This window comes from Coloeus monedula, assembly GCF_965178545.1.
Source record: "Coloeus monedula genome assembly, chromosome: 8".
NCBI classification, from domain to species: Eukaryota; Metazoa; Chordata; class Aves; order Passeriformes; family Corvidae; genus Coloeus; species Coloeus monedula.
This window is the reverse complement of record NC_138788.1, coordinates 24,378,531-24,392,278: the sequence shown is the minus strand read 5'-3', so window position 1 is coordinate 24,392,278 and position 13,748 is coordinate 24,378,531. Positions and strand designations below refer to the sequence as shown.

The 13,748-nt window shown below is 52.0% G+C and overlaps 1 protein-coding gene across 2 annotated transcripts in view; it reads right to left on the bottom strand.

Annotated features, from left to right (window-relative positions):
• Nucleotides 1–13,748, bottom strand: part of DNMBP (dynamin binding protein) — a 33,991-nt gene that overhangs the window by 13,796 nt on the left and 6,447 nt on the right. The window contains exons 2-5 of one of the 2 annotated variants that reach the window (XM_082286654.1): nucleotides 13,160–13,325; nucleotides 11,587–11,765; nucleotides 9,256–9,378; nucleotides 6,781–8,721 (exon numbers count right to left, since the gene is read on the bottom strand). In XM_082286654.1, the coding sequence (XP_082142780.1) occupies nucleotides 6,781–8,721; nucleotides 9,256–9,378; nucleotides 11,587–11,731 (2,209 nt within the window). In that variant the 5' untranslated portion in view covers nucleotides 11,732–11,765; nucleotides 13,160–13,325. The remainder of the gene's footprint in view (nucleotides 1–6,780; nucleotides 8,722–9,255; nucleotides 9,379–11,586; nucleotides 11,766–13,159; nucleotides 13,326–13,748) is intronic. The other variant, XM_082286655.1, reaches the window with a different exon arrangement.

Below are 13,748 nucleotides of genomic sequence, written 5' to 3'. Positions count from 1 at the left end.
TGAGTCATAAAATGGAATTATTCAAACCAAGCAGGTTTAATGCAGACAAACGCATTAATGTATTAATGGGAACAAGAAACACAGCCACATGCGGGATTGTATTCTGGGGAGTAATTATTTTGCTTGATCAGACAAAATTCAGCAGAAGTTCCCTGACTGTTGTGGAGGACAACTGGGGTTTTAGACAAAGGCACAGGGGCATAGCAAGGTAAACTAGTATTGACACCCACCCAGAATCCCTCACCCAGCCCTCAAGTCCACTGTTTTAAAAGTCTGAACTGAAAAATGAGTGAGCATCAGGAAGAATAAACACTTCAAGGTCTTCCTGCGAGTCTTTGACATGGGTATTTTAAGACTCCACTACAAAGAATTGAAGACTGAAAAATTACTTAATGACAGTACCTGCCTGAGAAGAATATCCATCAACTAAAAAGCTCCAATTTAGGAGAAAAAGGTTGGGGTTCAGAGCTGAAATGGAACACATAACATGCAAAAAACTTTTAAGAGTGATGGTGACTAAGCAGCAAAGTTGTGACAGGTGGGTTCTCCTGTTGATGTGTCAGGCAGTCACATCTGAGTCTCATCCCAGCAGAGGTGCTCTAACCAAGTAGCTGTCACCTGGTTACACTATACAGAAATCTGTAAGAAGTGTGATAACCCTCCTAATAGAAAAGATCATCTCTACTGGCTTGGAACTATTCAAGACAGGCTGGATGGGGCCCTGGGCAACCTGATCTAGTGTGTGGCATTCCTGCCCATGGCAGGGGCACTGGAACTAGATGATCTGTAAGGTCTCTTCCAACCCAAACCATTCCATGACTCTACAATCCCTACTGGGGCTTTCAAGTCCCAATTTCTGTCACTCAGGGGATTGAGGAGGAACCTGTGAGAGAAGTTAACAGCATTAGAAAAGGTGCCTGGAGCACACACTGAGGGAAAACCAGAGCTGCCTTTTCCCTGTCAGCTGTGTAGGAGGGTGTCTGCTGCCAAGCACAATGGGAGCTCTTTTGGGGAGGTGCTGGTGGGATCTTGCACTGAGGCAGCAACAGCAGCAAGCATTACATACCAAGGAGAGCTGCTGCTGGTCCAGCACTGTGCCCCAGCAGGGCAGGTGGAGGAAAGTAACAGACAATTGCAGCCAGAAACAGGCCACAGGATGGACAGTGTTTGAAATACCTGGAGCATTCATCCCTCCTTTCCTGCTGTGAGACACTGGTGCTGATGATGAGGGCATCCTGCCCTGCTCCTCTTACAGCTACTCCCACGCCCCTGAGCCTGCCACAGTGGGGAAAAAATCCTTCAGCCCTGAAGAGTGAAAACTTTCACTTGGCATCACAGTCTGTCCCTTCAACTCTTGCAAAAGCTGGACAAGCCAGCACTGCTCCAGCCTCCTAAGGCTTTGTGGACCATTTCCCATCCCACTCTGTTCCTGGCCTCCTCCTGGCTCCCCTGCTGCCCTTTGGACGTCTTGGCACTGCAAAGCCTCTCCCTTTCCTTGCCCTGGGGACACAGCTGAGCAAAGTCCCACCCTAACAGGGTGGCCTGGGAGTGCAGAAATGCAGCCTTTGGAGCCTGCTTAATCAAGTATCTCCAGAGGACAGATTTCATGCTAAGGCAAAGGTAGTCACTGCCTCCAGCTTTGCCATCGCTTTGGCTGTTGCACAGTTTTCCTCTCCATTTCAATCCCACTTCACAGAGAGTTCACACACACAGCTACATGAGACAGACGCTGGCAGAAAGGGCACAGGAACTAACAGGTTTTCAGACACATAGAGGCCTGTCCGTCAAGAAGGGCTCCTTCTGTCCCACTGCCTAGACCCCAGCACCTTGCTGCCACTTCCCCCCCCCCCACCAATATTCTTCCAACAACCAGCCAAGCTTCACAAATCTGTCTGCAGCTGACTCTGACACAGCCACAGCATCAATGCAATGATTTCACCCATGCCAAGACAGCCTAAGCCTTCCACTTTGGTGACTCTCCAGCTCCAGGGTGCTACTTGATAGGACTGGAGACCCAGGGATGGCTTGGGGACCCAGGACACAGGGCATGCAATATGTAGCACAGCCAAGGGACCACTGCAACACTGAGGGGCTGGCAACGCAGGAGATTCCCATCGGTGACACCCCCCAACACGCAGGTGCCTCAGTGTCCTGCCCAGGTGAATTACACAACTCTGAGTACTTGCTCTCTGCATATGTCTGAGTGCTACAACAGTTTCCTCTATTTCCTGTTTGCACTGCCTGTGAACAGCTGCCATGCTCAGGGTCAGGAATTGATTCTTACACGTAGAATCTATTCATGATGGGTTATAAAAGTAAAACAGGCAGTGGAAATAACCCAGCATCTCACCCTTTCCCTCATGAAGAACCTCCTCAGGGCCCTAAAAGAACAGACGAACCAGGGCCACAAGTTTTAGGGTGTACCTGAAACACTCAGGAGTGACAGAAAGGACAGCATTGAGCCTGTGCCACCTGTGCTTCCCTCTCACTTGGGCCTCCACAAAATCCCCTTGCAGAGGCTGTACAGAGGGGTGACGACCATGATGCTCATTTCAGTAAATCCCAGGGAGGCCCCTTCCTGTGAGAGCCTGTCTGTGCTGGCCACCCACGTGTACCAGAGTCCCAGTGCTGCCCTGGTGCCTGGGTGAAGGGCAGGGTGAAGGCACACCCAAGGGAATTGCCCACCATTTCCCTGTGTACCTTGCTTTTTCTTCCTGGTCTGCACAAACTCTGAGTGCCGCAGGGCACTGGGAGCCGTCCGTCTGTAGAAGCTGTTCCGCTGCAGCACAGAGCCCACCCTGTTTGCTTCCTCAGCCTCCTGCTCCCAGAGCTGGCTCCAGTCCGGCCGGCCCGTGCGTACCCTCGAGCACTCTGCTCCACTGCTGCTCTTGGCTGGCATCCCAGGCCCTGGGGCTTCTCCTTCCAGCTCCCCATAGCTGTCGTAGTCAACAACGCATGTCTTGAACTGTGTGTAGCAGGTACCTGACCCCAGGTTCACGCCACCATCTCCCGAGGACCTGACTGCAAATGCAGGAACTTCACAATCTCTGTCTGGACTGCTGTGGTCCATGACATGGCCTTTGGGTCTCCTCTGTTGTTCAGTGTCTTCTTGGTCTACTTGGTCCCTGGTACCTACACATGGCCTTTCCTGCTCTCTATATGCCCTAGGGGCTCCACCATCTCTATACCCCTTTTCCCCTTCCCTATATACTAGATTGCCTCCATCCTCTCTATACTGCCTTCTCCTCTCCCTATATTCCCCAGAGTCCCTCTCTTGCCTGTGCCACAGTTCCTTTTTCCTAGAATGTCTTTCATCTTCACTGTAGTCTGTAGGATCTCTATAGTCCTGATACCACCTTCCCCCCTTCCTACAGTCTCCAAGGCCTCTGTCCTCTCCATACTGCCTTCCCCTCTCCCTATACTGCCCAGGTACTCTGTCCTCTCGGTTCAGCCCTTCTCTTATCTCAGAACTGCAGTTTCTGTATTGAACACCCTCCCTCTCATACAACCTGTAGTTTCTGCCCTCTGTATCCTGTCTTTTGCCTTCCCAATCATCGTCTGCTTTCCTGCAGTCCATGTACTGCATCTCTCCCTTCCAAAAACCTCCACAGTCTCCATTCCTGCTCTGTTGGTCCACGGAGATGCCCTCCTGCCTCCTGGAACTGTCCCAGCCGCTGTCTGTTCCTCGGCTGCCCGGGTACTGCCTCCTCGTCACCCTGGGCCTGTCGTTGCAGCCAGCCACGTCCTCTCTCCGTACAGCACAACAGTCCTCATATTCCCAGCTGAGGAGCCGCGGTTGTCTCGGATCCTCCATGCAGTGTTTCCTCTAAGGATAGGTGCGTACAGTCCTGTGGGGTGTGGCACAGGGGCCCACTCCCCTCACTCTCTGCTCTCTGAGCCCTGCCCCGGGCTGACGCCAGTTCTCCACTCTGCTCCAGCACTCCTGTCCCAAGTGAAACGCAGGTGCTGCTTCCTGAAACCAGCCAGCAAAGGCACGGGCCCAATCGCTGCCAGCCCCGGCCTCCTCCACCTGCTGCCCAAAGTAATCAGTAACCAGCCCGGAGCGAGGAGGGGAGCCAGGCTGGGCAGGCTCTCACCGCCCAAACCGGCTCCACGGCTTTGCCAAAGGCTCTCTGCAGACAGCTCTGAGGCAGGGAAGAGGAGGGCACTGGAGCATGCAGAGGCCCTGCCCCGAGACCAGTGTCCTCAGGGAAGGGAAACAGAGCGTGTGTGAGACTGCAGGAAGCCACAAACCAGAGGTGGGATACCAGATCTTCTTCCACTGCCTTCCCACCCCTGACAGCATGAAGGCAACAACGTGGTCTAGAAGAGGCTGGGCTCTGCTCCACACCTCGCTGGGGCAAACTGAGGCCTTCAGGCTGCCCCTGGCTCAACCCTGATGCTGAGCCCATCCCTTCCTAGCCCTCACCCACAGTCATGGGAAGATCAGGAGAGGAGCTGCTCCCTGCAAGACAAGAGCAATGCCTACACAGTGCCATGCAGCCACAGCTGCCTGGTTCCCTGCTCTAGCGGGAACAGCTGGTCCACCTGCTGACAGGAACAGGCTTGAAGGGATTACCTGGGTTACGGAGTCCAGTGCCAACACACAAAATAAGTTTCCAGAAGGCTATAGAAATATGCACTCCAGTAACACCTCTCACTGCAGGGCACAACATATTCCCAATTTTCCATGCTAAACAGAGAGCTCCTATAAGAAACCAAGAGACAACCACAACATGCCCTTGACAAAGAACGTGAGAGTCTGTGGATGTCATCCATGTCTCAGGTTCTTGCAACACTTGTTAGGAATGCAGAGCCCATGCTCTCAGCTGGTAGAAGACAAAAATAAAACCAACTCTCCTACTCCAACTGCAGGAGGGCAAACACTAATCCTGCCCCAGCCTGGTGATCAGCAAAACCCCAGTGTGCTCACAAGACACACCCAAAAAGCAACCTGATGATTTTAAAGATTTACTGTAGAAAACCACGTATTTTCTACTCTTCCTTTGGCTCCCCAAAGGATAGGCTGAGGGGCTGGATTCCCTCAAGATTATGCCTGCCCTGCTTTGGTTGCTGGTCAAAGCTTAGTGAGAGCTTTTCTGCCTTCAGTGTGTCTCCATGTTCACCTAACAGTGGTAACGCAGAGGTCATGCCTCAGGCATGGCCCAAACACATTTTGCTGAGCTGATGCAACACCAAGTTACTGTTCTGTCCTGCTGCACTAGAACTGGGCTAGCAAGACATGCTCTCTGGCCACATTTAGATGTGTCAGGAGGGACATGACAGGGCTTGGGTAGGAGACATCTTTATCACAGGGCTAGAGAGGTCTCTTGAGAAAAATCTCCTAGGACTACTGGAAGCTTACTAACTTGAGGATGCCTCAGGATAGTGCATTAGTTCTTGCCTAAAGCTTCCACTTCCAGAAGCCAACAGGGCACAGGTTCCACAGGATCGGTCCTCTGCCAGGAAGCACTGGGACAGTAGGAGACATTTCCCAGCAAGACCCATCCCATCAGAAAATTTCCCTCGAGATTCAGTCTAGATTTTCCTCTTCCTACCTTCAAGTTATTTCACCTAGCTTCAAATCCTCTAGGCCTCGTTCCAAGCATGCCTCTCGCACACCACTGACATGGAGGTTGTTTGTCACCTATCAGCCTTCATTCCCATGTGCTCTGCCTCAGACATGATCGTGCAGCAAAGTGCCTGGGCTCCCCAGGGCTGATTAAGCAGTGGGAGGATGGAGGCAGTGAATTCAGAGTGAGTAATTCCCAGGCAGGAGTTGGCATTTCACTCCACCTCCTGCATGCAGTGCCCACATTTCCTGCATGTCGTGGGTTTTGGTAACAGAACTGCAGTGTCAGAGCTCCTGGGAGAAGCCTGGGAAAGAACTGTGGGAGAAGATGTATGTGGTCCCATCTTTCCATTTGTCTACTGTAATATCAAGTGAATGTAATTAACAGCACTGATCTTTACATGGCACCTTCAGGTTTCAGAGAACAAATGTGCTGATATAGTAATGGCAAATTCCTCTTTCCTGAGTAATTTTTTTCTGGAGTGCAAGAACAAAAGTCACATTTTCAGCTACAGATATGCCACAATTGAAAACTCTTTGTTGCTATTACCAACAGAACAGTGCCGTTTTCTTATCCAGGACTCCACGGACAGCAGGAACACAGGGGCAGGCTTTACTTTTTGCCCACTAATCCATCCCACTCCCAGGCCAGGTTCAGTCCCCTTCTGTGTACCCCTTCTCTTCTGAGTGATAAATCTCCTGTATCAGCACCAGAGCAGAAACCACAGGAAACCCAGTGCCCTGACAGGTTGAGGGCAGTCACAGCACAGACAACTACTCAAATCTCAACTGCAGGACCACCAGCAAAGCCACCCTGAAGTTGCTGCTCACTCCACTACAGATAAGAAGGGATGAGGCAGGGAGGTTGGAACTACAGCAGCTGTGGTTTTGCTTTCCATCACAGGCATACTGGGAGTGGATGAGATGAAGGCTCTGGATGTATGGTGGGGCTGGAAGAGGAGATGGGGAGATGGGAGAGTTGGAAGGAAAAGGGGGTGGGGAAGACCAGGGCAAAGGGATATCTAGAGAAAGACACTGTGATTTTCCAAAGCAAAATCATGATGATTTGTACTGCAACAGTGCTTACAAAATGACCAAAATCAGGAATTAAAGTAGGGTATAAAAGACTGCCTTCAACAGTGTCTGTAAAACAGCAGAGGCACCTGTGCTCCTGAAGCATCCCCCATCCCATGCTGCTGCAGACTCACCTCTCAACTCCTGCAGCTCCATGCTGAGGCTCTCAATGTTGGAGTCACAGAAATCAAGGTTTTCCATGGTCTCTGCTCTCACCAGCTCATCCTGCTGCTCCTCCAGCATCAGGCTTAGCTCGGCACGGGTCTTGCTGTACGCCTCCAGATCTCGCTCCACCTCTCCAATTCTAGTCAGCAGGATGGAGCTGGAGGAGGCTGATCCTGCCTGTGTCAAGTCCTCACGTCCCTCCTCCACCCGCTGCTCTGGGGTGCTGGGCTGAAGCTGTGCAGGGACCACATTTTTCCGCTGGCTGCTGGATGGAGGCCGGGGTGCAGGCCGGGAGGGTTTGACCGAGAAGGACAGGGACCTGCCTTTGGCCACTTGGCCACCCTGCACGTGCACAGCGGTTGTCGCAAGGCTGCTGGGCCGAGGAGGGGGTGGCCTCAGGGCCCTTCTCCTCTCTGCCTGCCTGGAGTGGGACACAGCTTCAGAAGAGCCACGGACAATGTCTTTCTCAGAGCTGTAGTCCAAGATAGAGAAGTGACGGGAGACCTTGTCCTGCTCCACACCAGTACTTGACAGACTCTTCTCAAACTGGGCCAGCTGCTCTGTCAGTTTGGAGTCCAGGTCCACGCAGCCATCCCCCTGCACTGCAAGAGGGCAGCACTCCCTCCAGCTCCCAGCCCGTGTGTCCAGGCCCACCTGAGCAGTTCCTAAGCTGGAACAGGGCTTGGACTTCTCCTGTTTACTGTCCATCCAGTTGTCTAGGTCCTGGGTGCTGCTCTGGCTCTCCTGGGGCTGAGATGCTGCCCAGCTGTTAGGAGATGAAATCGCCTGGCTCCTGCAAGGATTTTGGGGGAAGTGGGGAGCCTGCAAGGGCACATTGGGGCTGTCTCCATCATGCTGAGGAAGGGGGTGAGTTTCTGAGTTTCCTGGGGAGGCTGAAAGGGTCCCCCCAGGCTCCAGTTCACCTGCTTGGCCAGGCCTGTTGCCCTGTGGGGGAGGCAGCTGAGCAGAGGGGAGAATGCCATTGACTGTCTTGGTGTGGTTAGAGGAGACCGAGCCCCCTGTGCCTTTTGGATGTGGCTCTTGGGGTCCCGTGCTGGGAGAGGCCTGGTGCTGTCTCAAGTCAGTGCCAAGAGGACCCTCTGACCTCCCTGCCTTGTGAGACAAAATGGTGGCAGGCTCAGGGTATACAGCCAAGCCATCCTCCTTTTCCCTGCTATCTTTCCCTGGCAAAGGAGGAGTTTCAGAGCAAGTGCTTTCTGGATCTTGATGGATGGTCAATCCACAGCTGCCTCCACCTTGCAGATCCCCAGTACCCACCTTTTCCCTGCAGGCCTCAGAGGCTTCCAGCCTCACAAATCTGTGTGGAAAGATGCCACGTTTTCCTCTCAGCTCCCCCTCCAGCCAGCCATCCTCCAGAATGCCTACAATCCGAATCCTGTCACCCACATCAAAATCCAGTTCCTGGGACTCCAGGGCTTGGAACTGATAGAGGGCAACACCATAAGTACTCCCTGGCTCGTTGTCATCTTTGGGGGGCATGTCTACTGTCCCATTGGTGTCACAAGTCCCTGTGGGCTCTGGATCCACTGAGGTTCCTGGTGCTCGCAGAGGAGTAAGCAGTTCCACAAAACCCTCTGGGAAGATGCCCCTGCAGCCTCTGAGCTCACCCTCAAACCAGCCAGGCTCTGGGACACCAACAATGTTGATCACATCCCCTTCCCTGAAGTCCAGTTCCTCCTCCAGCTGAGCAGACAGGTCCATCAGGGCCCGGGCTTGGCCCAGTGAGTAGGCAGGCACCTCCAGGAGAGTGCTCTGGGACAGCTGACGTCTCCGAACTGAAAGGCACAGCTCCCTCACACATGATGAGGGGAAAAAGCCCTTGGAACCCCAGCTGCTTCGGCCCTGGAGCCAGCTGGAGGCCAGGGACCCCCCCAGGATCACCAAGTCTCCTGCAGAGAATGAGACACACCAGTTCAAAACTGCTCTCATTACTCCTTCCCACCTCTTATTCCTGCCTCCCCGCGTTCCCTCCTGGCTGTCGGTGAGGACTGGCACTCTGTCAGAGCACAGTACATGCTGGGAATGCACACAAGCACAGGATGGGGTTAAAGCATGAAGTATCAGCAGCCTCTTGTACATCTAAGATACACAGTTTGGCTGCAAAGTCGTGCAGGTGCATCAAAGCTTTCATTCTCCCCCAAATGCAATTTGGGGATTGGAGGTCAGTTAAAAGTAAATTTACTATGATCAGGTGATGCCAATTTTTGGAGTTCATGAGTAATGACCGATCATGAGAAACTGGTATCAAAGTGGCAGAAGCCCAGAGGACCATGGTGGATTTGACATGATCCATGTCACAAGGTATTAGAAGATTCACCTCTTTCTTCTGTCACTCTAGGCAGGATGCTGTGACTAGGTTCATCCAGCAGGAAGGACAAGTGAGGCTTTTGAGGTGCAAAGCAAAGGTGGGGAATGGAGATTACCTCTCTGCAGTGACAAGCTCCCTGGCTCTTGAGATGTGAAGTCATTAGTACAAACAAACAGTTTTTCTCCCTGCTTCAAAGGCGGAATATCCACAGGTTCAACAAAGCTGCTAGGAAACTGCCCTAAAAGGAGAACAAGTTGTCAGCAACGAGTCTTTCCTGTGACCCACCACCATGTCCACCCTCCTTCCAGATTTTGCGATCTATTCATCTCTTGCTTAAGGAAAATACCCAGTTACCCTGGGTGCCCCAATAGCCTGGTGGAAGAAGAACGAGTTTGGGAGTCAGGAATTCCTGGGGTTTAAAGTACTTAAGAACTAACAGAGAACAAAAAGCTTTGAGCCCTTGGCTCACTCCAGGCAACCACAGGCTGTATGCATTACTGGGACTGTGCCATCAGCATGGAGCTTCCAGGAACAGACATACTAGGTTTTCTCTGCCCTTACCATTTCCTTCCCAACTCAGATCCATGGTGAGGACTAAGAGATCCAGTAGTGCTGGATCATGAGACCAGTGTCTTCTGACTGGGCATAGCCACCTAGTGCTCCATCCTCCATAGGGCTTAGGCCCTGTGCAGTCTCAGCACAGAATTCAGGCTGCCACACTCAGGATGGCCTCACCTGTGAGTCACAGGCTCTGTCACAGCTTCAGCACTGCTGGGACTCCAGGGACCTTCCCCACTTTGTCATTCTGTGCACCTGTTTCACCATGGCACACTTGCTGGCCACCACATGATACCAGCCAGATACTATTTTCAGTCCTGGGAGCATAGCGCATGCAAAGGCCACTAAAAATGTGTTTCCTACATAATTTGAGGCAAGGGGATATGGTGAAGTATGGGCTAGTACCACATCCAGCATTGCCTCTGGATGACCCAATATTTTCTAATAAAACGTGGAAACACCATATCCTAGACACCCAGAGCTCTGCACTGTGTTTAGGTGGTTTGGCATTGCTATACTCCTTTACAGTTTTAACCAGCTCTCTTTTTCCTTATCCTAGTTTCCTGCTCTGTACATGGAAACAACATAATGCTGTAAGAAAGGAATTACTGTAATGGAATTAATTACAGTAATTGTTCTGCAGAGCAATGAGTACTAGGCTGTAACACCTCCACAGCTTCTATTCTAAAGTGCTTTTTCAATTCCCTACAACTTTAACTGAGAAAGCTGGGCAGAAAACTACAACAGCTGTTCCAAGGGAGAGCAGGAATGCAACTGGATTTTGAATTAAAGGTCATTAAAAAACATTCAATTTGACTTCAGCATGTTTCTTTATCTTTGAGCTATGACATACATCTGTTTGTTATTTCTTAATAGCTTCATCTTCAATAGAACAACCTTACCAGTTATGCTGGGAGACAAAACTCTGTTGAAAACTGCACACATAATTCTTGCTCAGTGACTTCAGCAGCAGCAACAAGATCAGGCACATGCTCATTCAATGCCACTCAACAGCTACATGGAGCACAGGAGGGAAGTGCTCCTGTCCACCTTTGTTTCGGACAGTAGACAGCTTGTGGCTGTCAGGAGACACCAGACTGCTGCTACAATAGCAGCCCCATCTCTACAGCCAGGGATGAAATCAGTCCCGCCCTCATGCTGAAGACAGAGGCAGGCTTATGCTTTGAAGTGGACTGGCTTTCATCTCCCCAAGAGCTCACACATCTTCTTAACATCAGGATTAAGATGAGAAAGAGCTGCCTAAACAGAGACTGTGAGACTCTTAGTGTTTCACTAAGAGCATTCTGCTGTTTTAGAAGTTTCTCACACCTCCCTAAAAGTTTAAGAGACTTGCCTACCTCTTCAGGAACCTAGATATTGATGACAATTTGTGCAGGAAGACGCTTTGAAGCAGAAAGGAGGAAGTGGGGCTGAGTCAGAGGGCTTGGGGGGACACATGGTCACTGTTGCTCTATCTCCCACTAACAAGGTCACTTGGACTGGTTTCCGGAGTGGATGCATTTTTACTCTGAGTGCATCTGTTTCCTCTCTCCCCTTCCACTGCCACAGCAGGTCAGCACATAAACTAGCCAGGAAATGGATAGTCTCTCCACAGAGAATGGAACAACCAGTACTGTGAAGCTCCCATCTCCTTGAGAACTGACCCTCTACTAATCTCTCTCAAAAAACAACACACAAGCTGTCTGAATAATTGACACAAAGCTGGCAGGAGACCAGTGGCAACCTACACTCTCAGTTCCAATCAAAGTCCCCTTTAAGAATTAGTAAATCAAATCAGGTCCTTCCCCACCAAGGGAAGATGTGCTCATGGAGCAGACATTTAGCTGGCACTTCTATGGACCCAGGTGCAGGCATTTCCAGCTCTTACCTGTGACACCTTCCTTCTTGCCGAGGAGCCAGAACTCATCCACCACAGCCAACACCTCGATGACATCTCCCACGAAGAGGGGCAGCTCTTCAGAGACGCTGGGACAGAAATCAAAGACTGCCCGTACCACAGAGCCAGCCTCCATTGCACAGGGTCTGAAGGTGGGTCAGTGCCTAAGGCTGAGACAGTGAGAAGTTTGTCAGCAGCCAGAAACACCTGAAAGTATCACACATAGGCTCAGGAAGTAAAACCCTTCCTGAGTACAGAGGCAGAAACAGTGTGGGGAGGTCCTGTCCTGAGCTCCCCGCCACCCCTTGACACGTGCCGCAGGAGCCAAGGGGCTGCAGCAATGCAGCCCCCATGGTCTAACCTGCCTTGTCCAGCCCCTCTGGCTATCTCTGTAGGGACATGTGATTGTGCTGCAAGTGGGGGGAGAAGCAGCAAGAAATTTGGAAGTGAATTCCCATCAGGAAGGAAGCAAGAGGAGGGGAGGAAGCTCAGCATTTCCCTGACATACAGAGCAGGGCTCAGCCTGCCAGGGCCCAGTAGGCAGCCAGCACCACCCACTTGCATGTCCCACCACACATTCTCTGGCAGGATGGGCATGGGCATACCCCTCCCCATGCCACCACTCAGGGTCACAGGAACTGCATGCTGAACCAGCATCACAATTCTGGCCCAGCAAGAGAAGAGGCACAAAGTCCACTCAGGCAAGCTCACGCCACCATCCTCATTCTTGGATCAGACTGGAAATACCCTTTCTGCCTTTAGGTACCTGGCTAGGTACCTTGCTTAGTCATCCCCTGGGAAGCCTCACCATGGTTCTTGTCAGAAGTAAGACTAAGATGAGGGGTGCAGACCCTGTCCAAGGCTTAGGAGCCAAGGCTAAAATTCCTCCTGGCAGGAGACTTGAAGGCAGGCAAAGACCTCCTCATCAACGACTATGTCCTGGATCCCCCCTTCCTCTGGAAGTGGCTGTTGAGAACACTCTTCTGTACCATTTCTGCTTTTCAGCCTCACCATCAAGGAAATACACGGCACCAAGACAGCTTAAGCTGCTCCTTCGCCTCCTCACAAATTCCTCAGGATGGGAACAGAAAGGTGCATCCATCCAAAGCAACCAGAAACTTTAAGATCATTCCTCAACTGCACCTCAGACTGGTGAGAGTTTGCTTTCACTTCCGGACCCCCTGCAATTACAGGCACAGGACAGCACTGCCAACACCTCTCCGCAGTGCTTTCAGGGCCCTGCCCTCTGCGACGCTGGGACAGCAGCGTCCTCCCTACCAGCCCCCTCGGCACAGGCTGCTTTCCTCCCACATCACAAGCACAGTCCCTGCTCTGTCCGTTTGGACACAACTTCCCTGCTGTGGGACCCATTCTCCTCCTTTCCCCAAGTGGCTCGAAGTGCACAGTGAGCGGTCCCGCTCCGAGCGCCGCCCGGCCGGTGACACCCGTCCCATCCCAGCTTGTCAAACGCCCTGCCCAGCTCAGGGCAGAAAGAGCAGTGACAACACAACAAAACACAAACACACAAGGGCACCTCTTCTCCATACAGTCACACACAGCCCACCTGAGCCCCGGAGAGTCAGGAAGAGGGGAAGCTAACACAGCGAGGAGAAATACATCCCTGCTGATGAGGTGCGGCCAACTTCTAGTGAGAGTGCCAGTGGGGGATCCAGCCAGGGAAAGGCGTTCTGCTGACGGGACCACTCTGTTTATCCAGTCCGACTCACCTCCTGGGAACAAAGCGGGTTTGTACTCAGCAGGAACAGCTTCCTCATCACGTCTCTCCCCGCCCCCAGCCATTCCCCTGCTGCAGCCAGCACGCTGTGCCCCTGGACACCCTCACCTCTGCCATCCTGTCTGTCGATCCTATTGCTCTCCACTGCCTTCCCCATAGCACGTGGGCTCCTTGGGACACAGGCTCTCCCTTTGTCACCAGCTTTGTGCTGGCTGTACAAACAAAGAGCCCAATATCCAGCAGCAGACAGCACTCTGCCACCAAAAAGACATGAATGGACTGGAGTGAATCAGGAGCACAAAGAGCTGCAGTTCAGGGTAGCAGAAACCTACTGAAGCGGAAGGAGTAACAGTATTAAAAACATGACCATGTGGAGCAGGGAAAAAGATGGAAGATCCATCAATTAGCTTGAAAATAC